A 20,281-nucleotide genomic window follows, 5' to 3' on the forward strand; every position below is an offset into this window, starting at 1 on the left:
TCGCAAACAGAACCACACGCGCGTTTTTATTCCGCCATAATCTTTTCCCCGGGGAATTAGTTAACGTTCCTTCTGTAATTAGTATTCTGAGCTAGACGAACATATTAGGAGACTTTGTACATTTTCGGATTTGGTCGTGTGCCGGCGTTTCGTCAAAGGGGTAGCATCAGAAATCCGTCGAGGTGACTCGAGAGTAGTTCAAAGGAAGGGCGGAGGCAGGGTCAGGTTGAATAACACGTCAAGCCCAAGTGAATTAGGGGCGTTGATAACCTTGGCAAACATATTTAGCCATGTGGCGCCCTACGCCACGGTGATATCTCGAGAGGTACTATCACGATAAAAAAAAAGGAAAGAATTTAGCTTCGAGTAAAAAAGAGTCTCGCGATAAGCTCGAATAGTTGTTGCATTTTATCGAGACACGTACAATTATTTGAATAAACCATTGACCTATATTAACACACGAATGGATTACTATTCTGTCTCGCTCAGTCGATGAAATATAAAATCACAGACGAGGTATACGAGTAGAGCTTGCATCCAATGTATTTTTTCGGCCCATTTTTATGGGGGAAAATTTCGAAACGAATTGATTGAGTACATATTAACTTAGTAATAGTTATAAAAACTATTGAAAACAAACATCAAAATTGATTCCTATGGTCTTCAGATTAAAAGTAAATACGACAGAATTTATTCGCGAAAGTATAAATAACGGTTCAATCAACGGAAAATCAAGATCTCTCGATATACTGCAAATTCCATAAACAGACACGAAAGGTTTTAAAAAAGAGCCAACTTACAAAAAGAAAAGAATCCTTAATATTAAATATCGAGACTTTTACTTTGGATATCTTCTCAGCAAAAATTTCCTTATAAATTTCTAATCCGGAGTTTTAGGAAAGAGAAAAATATAGCGTCGGACGAGCATTCTTCGTCTCCGGAAAAATTCTTCCTCTCTTCCGACGTGTGCTATAATTCCATGACTGAATTCATTTCGACGCAGAGGGATGGGATGTTTTTGAAGACAAGGGATGTCGGTTAAAAGGGCCGGATTTTACTAGCATAACGCTACAAGCACTTAAAAGCCGACAGTATGGTCTCGAGAATTGAATTTCGCGCGTGCGTTCCCATTTGATTATCTCGAATGTTACGCGAGCGAGAAAGGCTACGTTTTCCAAGTAGGATACCAAATCGTTAATATTATAGCAAATTTTTCTAGAACCGTAACAGACAGGGCTTTGGATCTATGGAATTATTAGCAGTTGATACAAGAAACGATGAAACAATTCAAAAGAAGTTCAAAGAAGTGACCCAGATAATACAGGTCGTAGGAAGGTTGCTTAACTTGTCTAACAATCACATATAGAGACACGAGTACGAAGGCCGACGTACATATTATCTCTAGTAAAATAAGCTACGAGGGAAATCGATGTTCGTGTCTCCAAGTCATTTCTGGGTTTTCATCTTTGGCTAGTGGAGAATTCTCCGAGAAGCAATCGAGTTAGGTTGCGGTAATTCCGTTAATTTCCTGGAACCGAGTGTTGAACGGAGCATCGACGTTGCTTGGTATTCCGGCCGCGTCACGTGGAAACCTAAGCTTTCGGTTGCTATAACGACTGTCTCGGAACAGCAAGTTTGGTTCAAAAGTATGTGCACCCCTCGTGCTACAGGGACTACGTGGAAATTGCTCCCAAGAGAAACCACAAATTGTGGTCCAAACTTTTTTATTCATACTTTCTTTTTCTGCAGATGTACAGTAAAACGCTTCGAACAATTTGTAAAAGTGGCACGGGAGCACCCGTTCCGGTTTCGAGGAATAAATTCTTTGAAATTTCAATCGTCGAATGTCAACCTTGAGTGTCATCTACATAAAAAAAAAAATGAATAGAAAATTCGTGCTACAGTTTTTGGCTTCCTGTCATTAGATTGTTAGTGTCAATGAGTTATTCGAGTCTCGCCTACGCGTGTTGTCGAATATTAGAGGAAAGAATTGACGCGCGGGAAAGAGGTCGGAGCCATAACATGACAGGTTATCGCAATCGCCATCTGGCTTCTTCGGCATGATTTGCGAAACTAATGGCAATAATCCATCATCCCTATCCGCGACTAGTAGCTGACAGGGGGTCAATGATTCTTCCTCGATTCCCTGCTTGAGTTTCACAGTCGAGTAATCCGACACCGAGAAAGCAAGGAAGTCCCTCCGCCCTTTCGGTCGCTGCTCTATTCAAGCTGACAAACAGAACCCAACCTTTGTCGCGAACAGTCGTTATACTCGCGCCTTGAATACAACGCCGCGAAACACTCGAGCTGAAAAGACATTGTTACCCTCGATCTACCCTTTAAATCTTCGCGGCCTCGACTACTATCCCGCGAAAGGAAATTATACGAGTCAGAAATGGACGAACTTTTATTCGAATAACAGATAACCGATAACACAAAGGTACAACGATTCAATCTCTATCTGTTGCGAAATATTTTGTTCTGAAATTACAACTTTTATATTTATGATTATATTCCTCGAAATACCACAAAGAATATGTTAAAAAAACTTTCTTGTACGCCCAATAGTTCTCAAGATAACGTTAAGCTCCAGAACTTTGGAGGGTAGTTTCACCCCTTAAACTTGAGTACCGCCATTAAAAAAAAGTATTCCTTATTTTTGACCGTTCTACGAACTTGCAAAGTTTCTAGGAAACTGTGAGGGTCGGTGCTTCGCGGATGTTCCCTTTAAGTAATATAATTTGTTTTTACGGTTATGGAGATTAAAAAGGCTTGTTCAACAGGTCGTTAAATTATATGTATCGTTTTTGCTTAATATCGTACCCGTGGAAAATTGCGTTTTGTTAACTTTCGTTTCCAATCGAGTCTAGATGTCCTGGCTCTGATTTTTGCGAAACTCGTCCCGTATAATGCTTCGTTAAATTAATGGAAAACGTATACATGAAATAAGACCGTTTCTCCTGTGCAATATTCGCGCTCCGAACTGTCCGTCAGCAGAGGCTCAAGTTTCATCGAAAAATATCTCTGCTCGAGAAACAGAATACAGGTCTCCGCAGAGATTTATTTCCCACCTCCGAATTCACGAAATCTCCGTTCCTTTTCAGATTCCGGCGCTTCCGTGATATATCTATCGAGGCTCGTCCGTCGTTTTAGGTGGTGCAGGCGACTCGAACAATTTCAAAATTCTTCCGCAAGCCTGGGCGAGACGAGTCGGTAACCCACTTACATGCAAAACCGTCATTCCGCTCGGTTTACCTCGTCGTCTTCTGGTTTCCGAGCGTAACCGTTTTCTTTCCTGTCGCCTTTCAACCAGCTCTTCCATGCCCCTGTCCTCTACCCGTGATTCTGGGGATGCGAAACGACGACCGTCCACGGAACGGAACGCAATCGACCGAGAGCGGCTGGCATTGTGTCGCTCTTCGAGGGAAAAACTTGCGCGAAAGTTCGACGGCTCGTTCTCGCGTGAAAATGTCGCTCGACCACTGATTCGAGATCTTCGACGCGACAGTTTCCACGAGATTGTCATCGACGCGTTGCATTTTCGACCGCATTCGCACAAGATACAGCATATAATGACGAAAGTCCATTCGGAAATTGATAAACAGAAACTGTACCGGGCTACATTGGATTTATAATACAAAAATTATGAAAACAGTTAATAAAGATACGACTATCAGACTATGAATACTTTTACAGGATATTCCAAACTAAACAAACTCTAGATTATGCAGTTTTCTCGTGTTGCAACGTCTTTAAATTAAATTTAATAATATCTCGTATGGTTCTCGACGCCCATAACTTATTGCATACCCAGAATAATGAAAAGAATACATATGCTATTCTATTATTAGCGCAAAAGTGCATTTTCTCGATTCAAGTGCACTTGTATACACCGAGATAGAAGATTCTCGCATTCTTCTTCAACTTCACCCAAGCTAGACACAGCAGGCTATCGAATGAATCTTTTATTTCATTTTGCTTGCTTCAATAGCGAAGAAGATTGTGCATCGCTGCTGTATTGCATAGCATATTTGCTTCGTTAGGAACACAAGAGGAAATAATCCCTACATCGTTCGTTAAAATAATTTTACGATTCCATTCAATAAATAATTGGAGGCTAACTTTTTATAACAACTTATAGTTGTACCTCGCCCTGTTGCATTGTTATCTATTCACATTCTATTCAAGTGAAAATTACTGATTTATTTTGTGAAAGGTAAACTACATTTTGTGGATTAAAGACAAACATATTCTTTCGAACCATTAGCGATGATTGCAAAGTAAAGTGACTTCTTCGTTCCTAAAATTCGATCATAAACACATCAGCGTTTTCGCGTGTAATTTACAAGGGTCGCTCGGTGGTTACGGCAAATATTAACACGGGGTAAGCCAGCAACGCGAGACTCGTATCGATCGCACGAAAGAATTATCGAGTTTTACCGCTCATTTAACCAAGGAGATGACTATTATAACACCGAGATTCTAAGCGAATCAATGAAAACCATGAGATCGAACACGCGATACGACGATATTGAATGGTACGAGATAATAAAAATTAATTGAGCGTAGCTGATTCAATGAATCGAATCGATATTTAGTTCGAACACTGACTCCACACAGAATTTTACAATTAATATATTTTTAACTTTGAAATTAGAAAGATAAATATCGCCAACACGTTAGTCCAAAAGTCCTCAATTTACAACAGATACGAGACTATTGTTTGCAATGCCAAAGAAATTTCAAAGAATCCCCCTATATTACTCTTTATCGTTCTTAAATATAAATTTGCCAAGTGTGGGCGACGACACGACACTAAAATCGGTAAATATCTCGGTTGAGGTAGTCTCGAGGGAAGTTTATTTCCACCCGGCGTAGCATGCGTAGGGGTTTCTCTGGCCGCGATGTGTTATTTATGAACGAATAGGGAACGTGAAAAGGTACATATAACTGTTCACCGTGCTCCGCATAAAAGACAATAATATCCGCGGCGAAACCGTCCCGCTGAAAAGGCGAACAAATATAATTTCCTTCGAAAGGGGTCTTGGGAAACTTCTGGACGAACCGACTCTCGAGTTCCAAGATAACTTCCGTGAATACGTAATAACGGAAATTAATCGAACGTTCTGGCTTCCCAGATTCGTGACAAAGTCAAACGGTGGCTGAAAAGAGAACTGTAAATAAATATCGAGCATTATTCGCGGGGGGATGAAAATAATATCGTTTCGAGGAAGAGGGAAACGGAAAATGAGGAAGTACTTATAAGCACTCGGAAAGTTCGCAGCCACTCATGGTTGTCCCAGATGCGAACGCTTCAATCCCGAAGTTTACGAAGCTGGTACGTCCATAGGAAAGAGAGGTGAATGGAATTGAGAGTTTGCAGTCGATAGGAATTCCAGGGAAAAGTGCATACGCGGAGGATTGTCTTGTTCGTCGAACTGTCGACGAATTACTAAAAGCATTCTTCTGTTTGGATCTACCGGCGCTTCTTCGTCATTTCCAGCAAACATAGTACAATAATCTATTAACCCTCGTGTTAGGGAACAAAACGACGACGACGACGACTTTAATCGTGCTATCCCGTTGCTCTCGCAACTACTTAACGTCGAAAGGACTGCTTTATGTACTTTGTTACACGATCGATAAAACCATCATATATCAATTTATTCGTTGCCTCTATCAGCTCGAACAGTAAAATTTTTATCTCTTTGAAATATTCCATTCTGTAATTGAAAATTTTATTTCTATTTGACGAGTATCGGATAGATTTTTAGCCGGATAAAAATTTAAAAATTGCAATGTCTGGATAATACGGTTCAGAAATTTAGAGATCGTTCGCATACAGTCTTCCAAACGCGTGTTCGTGGATGCAATCCGAATACACGCTATTAAATGTAATATCTGCCAAGGCCAGAATCACGTTAACATTTCTACGAAAGCAATCGAACTTCAAACGTACTGAAACTTCACGGTCTATCAACTTCACGGGACATTAAACCCACGAAGTGCTGCAATGTTATGAACTTCATAGTTTTCCGACTTCGACAAGTATGCAAACTCGAGGATCCAGTGGACTGGCAATATTCTTGTTCATTGTAAGTAGATGCTGCCCAATGTAATGGAAACGTGGGTATATTTGTTCTATTTCTGATCCTTGTGCAGATATCCTTCAATAGATCGTTTTCAGTGATATTTAGAAGCCTTCAGTTTAGGACTTTAAAACAAAACCATATCAATATCACGTTTAGATTACGCAACGAAAAACCGACGTTTCGGGCGTCATCGTGACGTAACTACCCTCTTCTCTGCCTTTCTTTACCGGTACCACCCTCCCCTCGAACCCTTGTCCTTCCTGTCATTCCCCACGTATTTCTAATCTTCTCAGTCACCCCACTGAATTACCGAGAATCGACTCTCCCATTAGGTACAGACCGCAGAAGCCCATCAACCGAGCAGACGGATACCGACGCACGACCGGAAGTCGACGAGAAGACGGAGAACCCGCCGCCGTTGTGCCATTTACACGGAGTCTCCCGGCTTCTTCGCCCATTCCTGCCATTTTCTTGCGCCTTTTAATAACGCGACGAACTCTGACACTCGAATACGAAAACGCAACCGCGAAAATTGTTTCATTTGCAAATGCACGGGGTCACGAAATCCCAGGATGCCACTCTACGACGACCGTTTCCTGTGTCTAGTTCTCCAAGACAGTAACCGCAGTTCCATGCTCTGGTAATTTTGGAACCGATTAATCTTACTGGGTTCAGCGAATTCTTGGCGTTGGAGTGCCATTTAATTTTTTAACTTTAATTAAATCGAAAATGAGAAATGTTGTTTTATACAAAGTATCATGTTAGAGAAACTCGAGATTGAAGTGCTGCTTGGTTAACGCGTCTGACCATTACTCGTTATTTCTACTTGGATTTATATTTCTTCCTTAACTTTAAGTGTTATGAAACCTTTTTTATCGTCTTCTGTTTCATTACAGTGTACACAGTCGTTGGACGAAGTTAAACAAGGTAAAGAAATATTTTCTTTTCGCAGGGTTTTTTTTTAAAGCTTACCGATGGAAAAGTACGTGTCAATGGCCGAGTGCACAAGTGTAAGGACGATAAAGGACGAAGAATACCGAAGATTGGGGAACACGCGTCGCGGCAAGTGGAGGCTAACCGCGACTTTCCTTTGTTGCCGAACTTAGTCCATTCATTCGCCCTCTTTGCTCGTCACTCGGCGCCGTGGGGGGATGAAAGCAGAACGGAAGGGTCGATAGAAGGAGGCATTTCCAGCGAGATTCTCCGAGAATGACAAACGCGATCTCTCCAAGTGCCCTCACCTCGATTTCAAACTCGCAGACGCGAGAGAAACGATTCCTGTCGATACACAAGGACGCTCGCGTCCTTCGTTTTGTCGAATGGTAAATAGCGTCTTCGATTGCACGGCGCTAATACATTTTGAGAGAAACGGAAAGCTCGTTCCGTAAAGAAAAAACTTGGAAATCTGATCTTGACATTTTCGTTTCGCGAAAAAGAATAAACGTAGTTGAAAAATTTGAAACTTTTATCTCGTTCAACGTGAAACGAGGTCGTACGAAGTGGTCTTCAAATTTGAAAAATGTGTGCGGCAAATAAGAAATATAAACCCGTTTCGAGTGACTGCGGAACGCGAAGGGTCTAAACGACGAGCTTTGTGTACATTTTACTGTGTTCCAATATTAAAGGAAGCTTTTATCATCCGCCCTCGGAAGGCTCGCTAAAATTGTAAAGACAAACAAAACGGAGGGAACTCGGTTCGAATTGGTAATTCGATAAAATATTCCGCCGACTCGACCTTTTCGTCTCTCCAAATAACGAGCGACATTGTATTTAATTTTTCCCCGCTGATTGAACTATTACGAACAGAGGGAGAACGGAAAGAATTCGTTCCTGGGAGGGATAGCGTTCGTTCAAGGAAGTTCGTCCATCGTTTTGTAATAAAGACGAGACAGTCGACGGAAATATACGAAAGACTGCGCTTAATCATCGGCTCCTATTCTTTCAGCGAATCCGCCGACCGTTTTTCTTTCCCTTGAGTCTAAATCTTTCAAGGGAAAGGGACGAGAGTGCTTGTTCACTATTCATTCCTGCGAGCTTCGTCCAAGAGAAACTGCGAAACGAGAAGGGGGAGAGCTTGGTCTTATGTATCATGAGTTACGCTCCTGGCAAAAGTTCTCAGAGCTCGGTAATACCATTCCAAGATAGTTGAAAGTTACCGAGGCTGTCTAACATTGCCAGGAAATGTGTATATCTCGGGCCCATCGGAGATAATGCATTCGCGCGGAGTCGTTTCCGCCAAACATTTTACATAAAAAACGCCAAAACTGAAAGGGAATCCAATTTCATAGTCTTCCAAACTCGACGACGCGGAAAACCTTACACTGTCTAACCCCTGACAACCCCAGTAGTATGCTTTCGTACCCTAACGATCCTCAACACTACATTAAAATAAAGTAAGCAATTTTTTAAATTATTTTCTGGTTGTAAAAACATGCTCTGTTTGAGTAATAGATATTTCAACTGGTAGTGTTTCGACAGTATGGTATTTAGGTAACGAAAAACGCGAGAAAAGTCATTATTGACATAAAACACTGAATATACGCTTCTGGATAATAACGTAATTGGCAGTTAATTCTATTTAGCCGAGTTAATTGAAACGAAAACGAGCTATTCGCTCTTGGCAAAATACGGGAACTAATGTTCATTATCGTATGACTTACGGCGGTCCATTAACAGGAACTTCGACTCTGTTGCGGCAAGTATCGACCCTTTCAAAGGTTACGTTACTCGAGTGGAGGCACAGTCACGCAAATTGCACGGCCAATTTAACAATGCGGCAAGATACATAGCTGAGAGCTTGCACGGCCGTCGAACGGAACGACCTGTTAAATGGTGCTTTCAAAGAAATCGCGAATAAATCGAAACGCCGACAACTTGTATCGAGATTTATGTAAAATGCTTCTTAGAGTCTTTAAAAATTTACTTTCTTTAAATTTTAATCCAGGAAGCTCGTTAGCTACTATACCAATTTCCACTTTATCAATTTACATGGAAATCTACGCTCAAATATGGTAATGGGGTTTCCTTTATTCATTTTTAAAAGTGATTCTTTTCTTATTCTCGTTGCACCGCCTCTGGCAAAAGGCGTCCCGATGCATCGTTTGCTCCCCATGTAAAGTCAGAGTTGCATGAATATACATAAAGATACAACTACAATACCTATGTGTGTAATTCACCAAGATCCCTCGTGTTGAATAAAGATAAACAATTGTGGCGACGATTCCGTCGCTCGAATTCAACGTATAAACGTTCACTCGATAACAGGAGATCCGAACTTTCCGTAATCTTCTCCCTTCCAAAAGTTATGCGAGTCTAAGTTTCCAAAGTCATGGCCCAACCGAGAAAAATTCAATTTCAATGGATACGTGCTAGTAAGATTTAGCAAGACGTTCGGAGCTACGAAAGGATTAAGTTCCAAGACGAATATCCTCTTTCGACGGGTACGTGACTGGACCATTTATACGCGATGAAATCCGTGTTTCATCAATAATATCCTGAACGAGAATCGAGCATGCAAGGTGCTCGGCGTCCTCTGAGAAATGATGGCCGAAAGTTGGTCGCAGTGAATTCCGTGGCAACTCGACGCGAACCCGGAATTTTTAGTGAAACTTTTGCCGATGTCAGCTCGCGAAATATACGGGCCATCTGGCCGGTCGCGTGCGAAATATCGAACTCTGTCGAATTTTATGGAACGCTCAACATTCCATCTTTACAACCCAGTCGTTGTTTGATCGAAAACCCATTTCTGAGCGAGTAGTTTTGTCAGCCAACTCGTGATTCGATATTCGAGTAGCATCGATGAGATCTCCCCGAAAGTTTCGCAGTTAACGCTGTTAATTTGAAACTAAACGCGACGAGATGCTTGTCTGTGTTTGTATTTGGACGTAACCGCGCTCCAGATGTTTAAAATACACATCGATACGCAACGAAGAACGCGACGAACCAGTTACTCGACTCGCGATACGATGTTTGCGAAGCATCGACTAGCAGATGTATAGCAAAGAGAAATATTTGACGTATTAAACAGGAAAACGTTGCAAGGGTAGTTCTTACGAATATTGTTAATCGAACTTTTCAGTATGTTGTACGTCGATCGATTACATCTTCTACAGCTGTGTATAAAACGCGAATAATATTAATTTCATGCAAAAATACGATGTATTTGCGGTTCGTGTATAAGTATGGTGGCACTTACACTCGGGTAACGTGGTCACGGATCCATTAGGTGACAATTACACAAAGGAGCAAGGAAGCTGTCCCGTCGGAAACTTCGCAGGATTGAATTAAGAAGTTCAATTTATCGAATTACGTCTTAACTTCGTGATCGCCGGAATACTAACTACTCGCGAACGCGTTTTATTTTTCGTCTTTTCGTTTTATGGCAACGACCCGGGACCTACGCGAAGAATGCTCGTCGAGAGCGGCGATAACGAGCACGAACGGAATTAGGGATATTTGGGGAAAAGTTGAATTCGAGAAGCTCGCGCGGACACGGGAAAGTTTTCCAAAAGAAGGTACCAAAAGGACAGACTTCTGAAGTTTTGGCGAGAAAAAGGCATCATCGCGTTCTTCTGCGATTTCTTGTTTCCAGAGAATCGCGGAAACAGGAGCTATTTTCTTTAAATTAATAATATGGTCTCATGCTCGATTCTAGTGAAGAAATAAAATAATATTATTCTTACAACCAAGTAACTGCCACGCTAAAATATTTATAAAATAGAGGGATCGCCTTTGAGGGTTAAGGGGCTCTAGAACGAAGCATTACTAGAAGGATGTATGTAGGTTCAATCGACTCACCAATCTTGACGACAGAGGGTAGCGTCGCGACGTGGAACGGCAGCTGGAGCAGCTGAAGCACAAAGACGGTGGCTACCAGGCAGCCCAAATTCATAGCTCATCTCGAAAACACACCGTTGCGGCCTCTCGTTGGCCCTTTTCACAGACACCACCGCACGAATTACACCCGCGAGCCACGACACCTCACGCTTCTATGCATTTACCTGAAAGCAACGGAACAAAGACCTGAACAGGGTTCAACTTTCAAGCTTGTCTTGACTTTCGACAACTACGTTTAACAATTCGAGAGAAAACTCACAGATCGTGCATACAGGATGTTCTAAAAGTGTCAAAAATCGATTACTTTTCCATTAACTGTATAAAGTCATCGACATATAACGAGTCACGAAAAACGACTTATAACGAGGCAATGCTGTACTCGCTGCTAGAAACGCTCAAGGTGCTCATTTACGAATGAAATATAAAGATAATAAAATTTGATATTGACTTACAATCTCGTTCTTCGCTTCCATTATTGCTTCTCATAAATATTAGTCATCTTTTGGCCAGGCATTTTACGACACACTTTATTATTCAAATGGAACAACGAACACATAAAATAAGAAGGAACTGGTTACACATGGAAATAAATAAACACACAAACAGTTGTTAATATTCCATTATTTGGATCTGCGGTAACATATGATTATGCCTTTAAAAATCAGAGGATCAATTAAAAAATATTTTATGAAGTAAATTGGTTAAAATTCTATGCTTTGACTTCTTTGGTAAATTTTCAGAATACAATAATGTACAATTTTAATTTTTTAAAGCCAATATTCGTCGAATAATTAATTCACTGTGCTTGCGAAACGAGTGTAATTATTAATCTGACGATCATAAATGATCGTAACAGTGAAAATTTGCGGAACGAACTTCGGGTCATTGTCGACTGCACGTCGTTTCGTGCTTCGTTACAGGTCGACCTGGAAATTACCGTGAATTAATGCAAACAGACGTATCGAGGGGGACGAAGTAGCCATTTGTTGGCAAATTATTCGAGTCGACGATTTAGTTCGATATTTTGACCAAGCAACGCGATGACTGATACGTCGTGCGCGGGAAATGAATGCATATTGTGCATGCAGCGATGAAAATCGCTCGATCGCGAGATATGAATTAGGGGGAATCAAACGAAATCATAGGAATCGTTCCTTCAAAGATCTCGATTTTCGACATTACTATATCTAGACTTATTACTTTCATATTAAAACAAACATAAATATAGGTAATATTTCTGCAAATCAATAGCCTACACTATCCATTGAACTATAAAGAACAACTAAACAAAGTTTCATACGTATTGGACGAAGGAAGCAATAGTTGCAATGAAATCACAAACACACAAATTCTGAAATTTATGTTAATAATTATTATTTTCAACCGAGGGATTAATTCGATCGACAACGAATCTGCGAAAGACAAACGTTTGGACTATCTGGACTCGTTTAACGACGAATAAGAAACTCTCTGTATTTTTCCACGGTACACGGGGAAAAGAGCAAGAAAATACGAGGTAATAGGATTCTGTAGGACCAACTTAAATGGAGAAAAGAAAGAGAGAGTTACCAGACGAGATCCGAGTAAATTTTCATTTTGCACGAACGCTCGTCCCTCAACCTTCTGTATCGCGCACTTGAGACGACCGATTCAATGTTTCTCATTGGTCGTGAAATGAGAAGTTGTGGTCGATCCTGGGAGCTTTGTCGCGAAAATTTACATATTATCCGCGGGCTTGGCCCACTTCTCGGAGCGGAATTTATGGCAACAAACATTATGGCCACGCTTCCCGAGCGTCGAGTGCGCCGTGAACCTTGTAAAACTGAAATTTATTCGTCCATTCCCGCGTTTTCGAAATTATTTGCAACAGAACGACGCGACCCGTGACGGTACGAATAAAGCATGCCGCGAAATGGGCCATTAGACGTGTTCGGTGACGCGAAATATTTAACACTGCGTTAAAAAATCCGTTGGCACGATAATGGACGGTTGTAGTACGATAATTTTAAACAGACATGCAAATTGTCGCCGTGACAGTGAAATAAATGGAGCCTGGACGGTTTAATTACAAACAGCACAACGCAGAAACGAGGTTTCGATTTAATAACAACGTATCGTTGGTATACCTTTATTCAACAGACACGAGCTAAATGTAAATCAAAGTTTTTCCAAGTTATTGTAAAAAACATGTAAAGCTGTTACACCTAAGAACGGAAAATAATTTGAATTTATTTTTTCTTGTCCTGGAGCCCTTAAAGACAGTGTAAATTAGCACGAGAAAACCTACCAAAGAAGCTCTTTACGCCCCATCGAGTAGAGTTCCTCACGGCGATGGAATTCGAAGTCGGGCGCCAAGCGTAATCTAGCTACGTGAAAATACGCGCGCGCATTTTTCGACGTAAAGTTGCATTCTGCTGTGTCTCGACCTCCTTCGCAAGTACAAATCAAGCTGGATACAAGCACGCTTCACGAGAAAACCCATTATTTTCTATTCTTCCCGAGTGTAAAAGTACTCGGCGGTTTCGTATACGTCGTTACATCGCATAAATTGCAAATTCGATGCGGTGCTTGTCGTTCGATCGACGCGAAAGTACCTCGTTAGATGTTCGCGGTTGTTTCGCGTGTCTCGAGGAATAAAATCATGGAAACAGCCTCATTGTCTGCCTACAACTACCGTCCGACCCCGCGCGTCTCGATGCTCGCCGAGCGTTTTATTCGACTTTAATTCAATGTAACGATTCTATCGCGGGTCAGACGGAATTCGAGCAAGTTACGTGACTTTTCTTCCCGTTCCTCGGCGCGAAACAATGGAACGACTTTTCAGCACACGGCTATCCAATGTCTTATACTTGAAACAGTTTCAACCGCCAGACTGGTCGGCGACATTTTGGATCCGCGTGCAGTCGCGTCGAGACCTCGTTCTTGTAATTTCGACGTCTATCGTTTGTTTGTCCGAAAGAATCGAAGGACATCTTGGACTAGCTTAAACGAAAGGATTGGACACGAGGTTATCGTTGGAAATCGGGAATAGATACCGATACCGAATATTCAATCGAAATTCATACCTTCCTATTCACCTTGCTTAAATTAATTCTTGCCTAGTTGTCGAATTTAATGTCTGTATTAAAAGGTAACTGATTTGTATTTATTTAAAAAACAATAAATTTTGCTCGCGAAAACTATACATCAATTTAATGTAATAAAAGTGAATTGCTATTTATGTATGAAGTATTAAATACATAACAGTTTGTTTTCCGTAAACAATGTTGGTTACGAAGTTGAAACGTGTATTAGACGAACAGCCGTGGAAAAGTTATATTAAATTTTCTCATAATGTTGTCTGGAATTCTGCTGGCTTGGAAGTAACTGGAGAATTAATACAGAAATGAATAGCTATGTTACCAGATACTTTAAAATCTCCGAGAATGGAATGTATGTAAATACAGGATGTAAAACAGCAATCTGCAGAAAATCATCTTGTCAGCTTGCTTCCTTTTATTTAAAAATTTGTGGACAATAAGACTTCTGAAGGATTGGTATTTTATATTAAAAAAGAATACTTTACTTTATTGTAATGTACTCTGTTTAAAACTGTTTGTCCAAATTCTGTTGTCTCTAATATTTCTTTCAATCTCCATTTTTCGAGAATGTCATATTCTAATTACTTCCAACAATTTATTCTCTGCTTCTACAGTGCGGAATATTTTAATGAAAACGAGAATTTAGTAAGCACGAGAATAACGGCGTGAATTTGAGAATTTCGAGGCACGTGAACATTTCAACTGTAAATAGATAACGCCACTAATTAAAAAAGTTTCAATTACCACCACCGAGACATTTTAACATTCTCGACAAACGTTCCTCGTTTTTTTTTTTTTTAAATATTTTGTGTTCAAACTATGCTCATGCCTATGAAAAGCGATGCCCAAAATATATATTTGACGGTTATGAGAGAATAAATCGCGATCCACCATTTGTGTACCATTTTATTCGACGATAATTCGTCGAGACCATAGAAATGTCTTAATCAGGCCAGCAGGCAGAAAGGGGAAGTCGCTGATACGAAAGATGGGAAAAGTTTGGAAAAGAAACGATGCCGAAGTAACGAACACCCCTTCCCAATCTTTCCCTGTTTCTTCTTTGCTTTCCCATTTTATCGGCACCCTTCCTTCTACGCCCACGTTTGCTCAACAGCTTTGTCAGCCAACCCTTCTTTTGTGATTTATGATTGTTCGAGGCATCTTCGCGAGATCATCTAGAAAGTCTCTGATAGGAGAATCGTTGCCTCTATTTTCCTTACTTTCCCGCAAAACGGAAATACTCTGATCAAACATCTCGCGCACTAAATTCGTCAAAATTTCCCAGAACCCAAGATAAAGTTCCACGCGTCGATATACTTGCAAAGAAAATTATGTGCTCAGAGATATTTTGCATGTATTATTGTCAGCCACAGACACGTACGTATAGACAGAATTTCAATACTATCAATACTAATTCAATGAATAGTTTCTCAACTGACCGCCATCCATGTGAAGAGAACACTAAAACCGAATTTTCAGGTCGGTATGGCAGTCAGATTGGGCCACGAAAGCCCATAAGGTGAAAGGTCTACTCGTATACCTCGTCTGTGGTAAAAGGTTCAAATACAAAATGAAACACGAATAATAATAAAATTGGATTCGTACGAACTTTTTTAAAATTGCATATTTCGACGTGATTTCGCGAAAATATTTCTAACGATCGAAAATCAGCATATTTCAGGATAACTTTTCAGACGAACAAACGAACGAAATGGCGCGAGCCTCAAAGGGCCTCGAATTTTGCAACACTTTGCACGACGGTCGACGAGAACTGATTTTCGCTTATGCGGGCTATTCCGCAAAAGGATGGTTGCGTCAGCTCTTACAATAGCTTCATCGATTGCGAGCATTGTCCCTTTTTTATCGCTTGGCCTATCTGGTCACGTGCCACCGAGAGATTCGCGAAATTATACGCTCTATGTAAGGGGATGGAATATTTTCCTACGTTCGGTTGGAAACATTGTAAAGTAAGGTAAAATGTCACAGTATGAATAACAGAAAATATTACAATCGTCAGTATCATCCGAAATCACGCTTATCGCTTCAGAGGTGAAGACTTTGCTGTACGAACAGCAACATTATTTCGGTGAAAATGTAATTTTCGCCAGCAATGCATTCAGGGAACTAATTGTTAGTTCATTGTTTAATAATTTCAGGCACGCAATTCTGTTCATTCTGTTCTGAATAATGAAGTTAATCCGTTTCCCTATTGTAACCAATTCCTGTTCAAACCATTACGCATCCGCCATTTGTACACTGACTTTTGATATTGCTCTTTAACGCACATTATAATAATAACTGGCAAATCCATCTGGTCATTTAGGTCGGACTATAATGTACAATAACGTATAGAATGTATAAAATTGACAAGCCTTTACTTTAAATATGCAAAACACAGAAATATACGAAGTGTTTTATATTTTTGTCCAGTATTGTTACCCAATAATTCTAACATTAAATCATAGGAAATTTCGAATTCGCGTCGACAACTGCTTTTTTTCTCATCTTTATAACTAACATGTACCAGCGATGAGTTTACAAACTGAGAAACCGCAGAATGTTAGGGTGTTCGATATTCGGGAAAGAGTTATTATATCCAGCGTCGACGTCGCCTCTTTTTCCGTAACTCGGGGCAAAAACGTACTTCGATAAATTCGGTTCGACGGAGAAGCTTGGCAACAAATTCGTACCGCTAGTCTCGACGAAAATTTAATAAAGAGCTCAGAGTGTTTCCCTTCTTCCTCGTGCTTGCTAAAAATTTGACGTCGCGCGAATTGCCCGGAGTTGGACCAGCGGATCAAATTAAATTCTTCTGGCAGCTGTAAGGGCGGCAGACAGGTAAAACGTTTCCCTTTAATCTCTTGTCCGCGAGCGAATTAGCTCGCAGCCAGTTTCATGATCTCGAATTAGATGAACGCGTGCTGCTTTTTGAATTTTGATCCAATTACTCGTGTCAAAGCAAATCGCAGTCAGAAGCAATTGGGTTACCGCTGATAACCGGTCAGTAAAAAAATAATAATTGCACTTGCGTAGGAATACTCATGAGGATCTATTTTTCTCGAGTCTAAACTGAATATAAACAGTGAAAAATATTTTCAGAATATTTGTTTTTTCAAAACATTATTGGTATCGATAAATATCGTACGAGAAACCAAACAGATCTAAGCGTGTGTGAGATGTGATTTAACGATAAAAATAATTAGTCTAACCCATGATGCTCGTAGGTACACTTTTGTGGTAGTATATTTTGTCGATTCAGATAAAAGACTGATTTTGCTGGTGTAAACGTCAGTAAGCCTGACCTAGGAAACCTTGCCTTAGATGGGTTCGGAGTTTGACCGACACTGGCTTTAGATTAGTGTAAGTCAACTCTTGCCTGCGAGTTCAAAATGGCCTACATGTTTTCCAAGTTTATATTTAAAAGAAACTTTTAATTATTACTTGACTCTTCGAAGTTCCTTCATCTCCAGAATTTGTAAAATCTTAGGAGTAGTTACTTTAATGAAACAAGTTAGTTATATCGAAATATATTTATAAATGTAACCATAATTAAAATTTTATTTTTAATTAAAATGTAAATGTATATCATATTACATTTAAATGCAACAAGTTAAAATTCTGAATTAATTTCTATTAAATTTAAATTAAAAGATGAAAATGAAAATGATCGTTTTATGGTTCTCGAAATGAGGTTTTAAAATTACCGAAATTTAAAAAAAATAATACCTGTACGTCGTAAAATCAGAAAACTTAAATTTTTGTTGCATTTTAAAAAAAGATACGAATTCGATTCAATATGTCCTCGAGTTATTCTAGAATACGTATCCATTTATAGATTAACTTCTTTGGTACTCGATAGGCCGCGTAGAAAACGCATTGAAAGTTTCTACTGAAACTCGAATGGTCCAGTTACGACGCCATGTTGTTATAATCCATTACGTAATCTCTATTTGCATGAAAATGTATCGCGGATTTTCATTCCCGAGTCCATTTGTGTCGTCCATATGTAAAAGAGCCTTTTTCCAGGAAATTATTTCCAGTTGGCGGTATATTTATTGGAAATTTTCATCGAATGTAAATGGATGACAGTAGGGTCTCGTGCATGGCAGGAGTTGAATTACATCAATTAAAAAGTTCAACAGCGTGAATCAATCTGTTGAAATCATTACTGGTTGGCTAGCGATCATTAGAATAAAAAATTCGTTTGCAATATTGATTACAAATTATGGAGATGTTAATATTAAAATATTCTATTTTTCTTCCAACCGTTACAAAGACATTTTAGTTATAAAAACGAAATCTACAAAAACAATGCTCTGCATATTCACTTTCACATAGTAACTAACTTTGGATTTTGTAGAAAAAATTATAGAAATGCGTTGTACAAGAGTATCGAGCGTATCAGGATAAGTTTCAATCCCATCACTAATTTTAACGAACAATGTCGGGGAAATTCACGGTCCACAGCACGTAGCGCTTTATTTGTATCGCATAATTTATATGCGAATTACATTCGACGCATTCGACATCGAGCAAAGGGGTCGAATGGACGATTGTAAAATTGTTATCGGTGGTCACGAACCCAAATACATCCGCCGTCGTAATTTACCAGCGCGGTTATGAGCGGTTGGACGATATTAAAACTCGCGCCATTGTTCCACGCGCGCTCGCGAGCTTTATATGCGATCACGCTAGTCTCGCGTTTCAGAGAACTCGCATCGAAATGAACCATGCTCGGACAGGAAAGTCGCGCGAGGAAAAACATTGGAAGTGCGTGCGCAGGACGGGAAAAATATCGCGACAGGACGAGTAGCGCGGCTGTTCTTCCCTTGAACAGTTATTGACGAACAAATCACTCCGGGCGTCCATTTTTTGTGAAATACGATCGACCGTATCGAATTCTATACAGTGAGTGCTCGAGTTACGCGTATTTATAGATGAACGATCATGCACCCCGCTTATGCTTTTCTACATACTGTACAGAATTGAAAAGTTGGCATCTGAAAAAATTGATCGCCTGATTGGTACTAATATAAACCTATTTATAGCAAAAGTGTTGTTTTTATTAGTCGAACAGCTTGACGAACGTAGAAAGAAAAAGGCATTGGAGATTCAGGTTTTCAGGACTTAGACAAGTGCCAACTTTTCAGCTGTGCACAGTATTTGGTACATGCGTACGTAATCACAGATGAAATGAAAGTAAAAGAGTAACAACGATTCATTTTTAATCCGAACACTACAGTCTCTCCTTTTCACTTGCTAGATTAAATTTAGTCAAGGATCCAAGTTTGAAAACATATGGAGTCGTGTGTAATAGCATTCGAGTTGAACATCGGTACAAGTAGAAACAGCGAGTAATGAACAGACTGCTCGTTACGAGACGTTCCTACACGCGTTTCCGAGATAGTAAACAAATTTTTGAGCACTTTGAAGGACAGATTACCAAATTACTCGAACTCAAATCGAAATCGACACGAATAAGAAAAACAGTCGCCATATTTTGATCCCAGTAACAACTTGAGATTTCACTCAGAAATCGTACAAAATCACGGTTTCTCGTTAAAAAAAGAATCTAGAATTATTATATGGAATGTAGCGCGAGAATTGTTACGCGAACTTACAGTTTTCCTGCGTTCGAGAGTTGCCAGGCTGATCCGTGAACCAAACTGATCGTCGAAGGATACCGATTTCTCGATTAACACGTGACGATGGATCTGTGCAGGATTTTCAAGAAGGTGAACGCAGAAGAGCATGCGTGGTCGGTCCGGTTCCCGCGACACGCGTAAACATAACCTCTATGGCGGCCAAATTTTCATCGCGACGACGTCAACACAAACACCCTCTCGAGGCAGCGGCCGGCGCGCGACTGCCGCCGGTCCTTCGACCGTCGACTCGCGAAACCCTCCGAAATAGACCGAGTCGTGGCTCGAGCCGGCCATGTGCTCCTGCACCTAAAGCGCATACGCGTTACCACGTGCTCCGTGTTCGGTCCTTTAACCCCCGACCCACCCACGCATTGACAGCGACAAGGGCGACCAACCCTGGGCCGCTTATCATCCATAATGCTATACACAGCGTTCAAAAAATGGTCATTTCAGAAACTTGTAGTACTACGGGTCCGTTTCGATCCGAATCTGAGTTTTATTATTTCGTGTTGGAGACGAAGAACTCTGTCTATATTCTAGCGAACCACATTTGATAATTCAATATGAAAAAAATCAATATTAAAATAAAATCATTATAAATTTAAATTCACTCAGAATTCAGAGCAAT

At 40.3% G+C, this 20,281-nt stretch overlaps 1 protein-coding gene across 1 annotated transcript in view; it reads right to left on the reverse strand.

Moving 5' to 3' along the window:
- The window catches only part of LOC122405499 (glutamate receptor ionotropic, kainate 2-like), a 130,739-nt gene extending 111,024 nt beyond the window's left edge, over positions 1-19,715 (reverse strand). Inside the window, exons 1-2 of the mRNA XM_043410301.1 lie at positions 19,630-19,715; positions 10,890-11,092 (exon numbers count right to left, since the gene is read on the reverse strand). Coding sequence (XP_043266236.1) covers positions 10,890-10,983 — 94 coding nt within the window. The 5' untranslated portion in view covers positions 10,984-11,092; positions 19,630-19,715. The remainder of the gene's footprint in view (positions 1-10,889; positions 11,093-19,629) is intronic.
- Between the last annotated feature and the right edge of the window lie 566 nt (positions 19,716-20,281).

The sequence above is a fragment of the Colletes gigas genome, unplaced genomic scaffold, assembly GCF_013123115.1.
Source record: "Colletes gigas isolate AHSC1104 unplaced genomic scaffold, ASM1312311v1 Colletes_gigas_Sc00001, whole genome shotgun sequence".
NCBI lineage: Eukaryota > Metazoa > Arthropoda > Insecta > Hymenoptera > Colletidae > Colletes > Colletes gigas.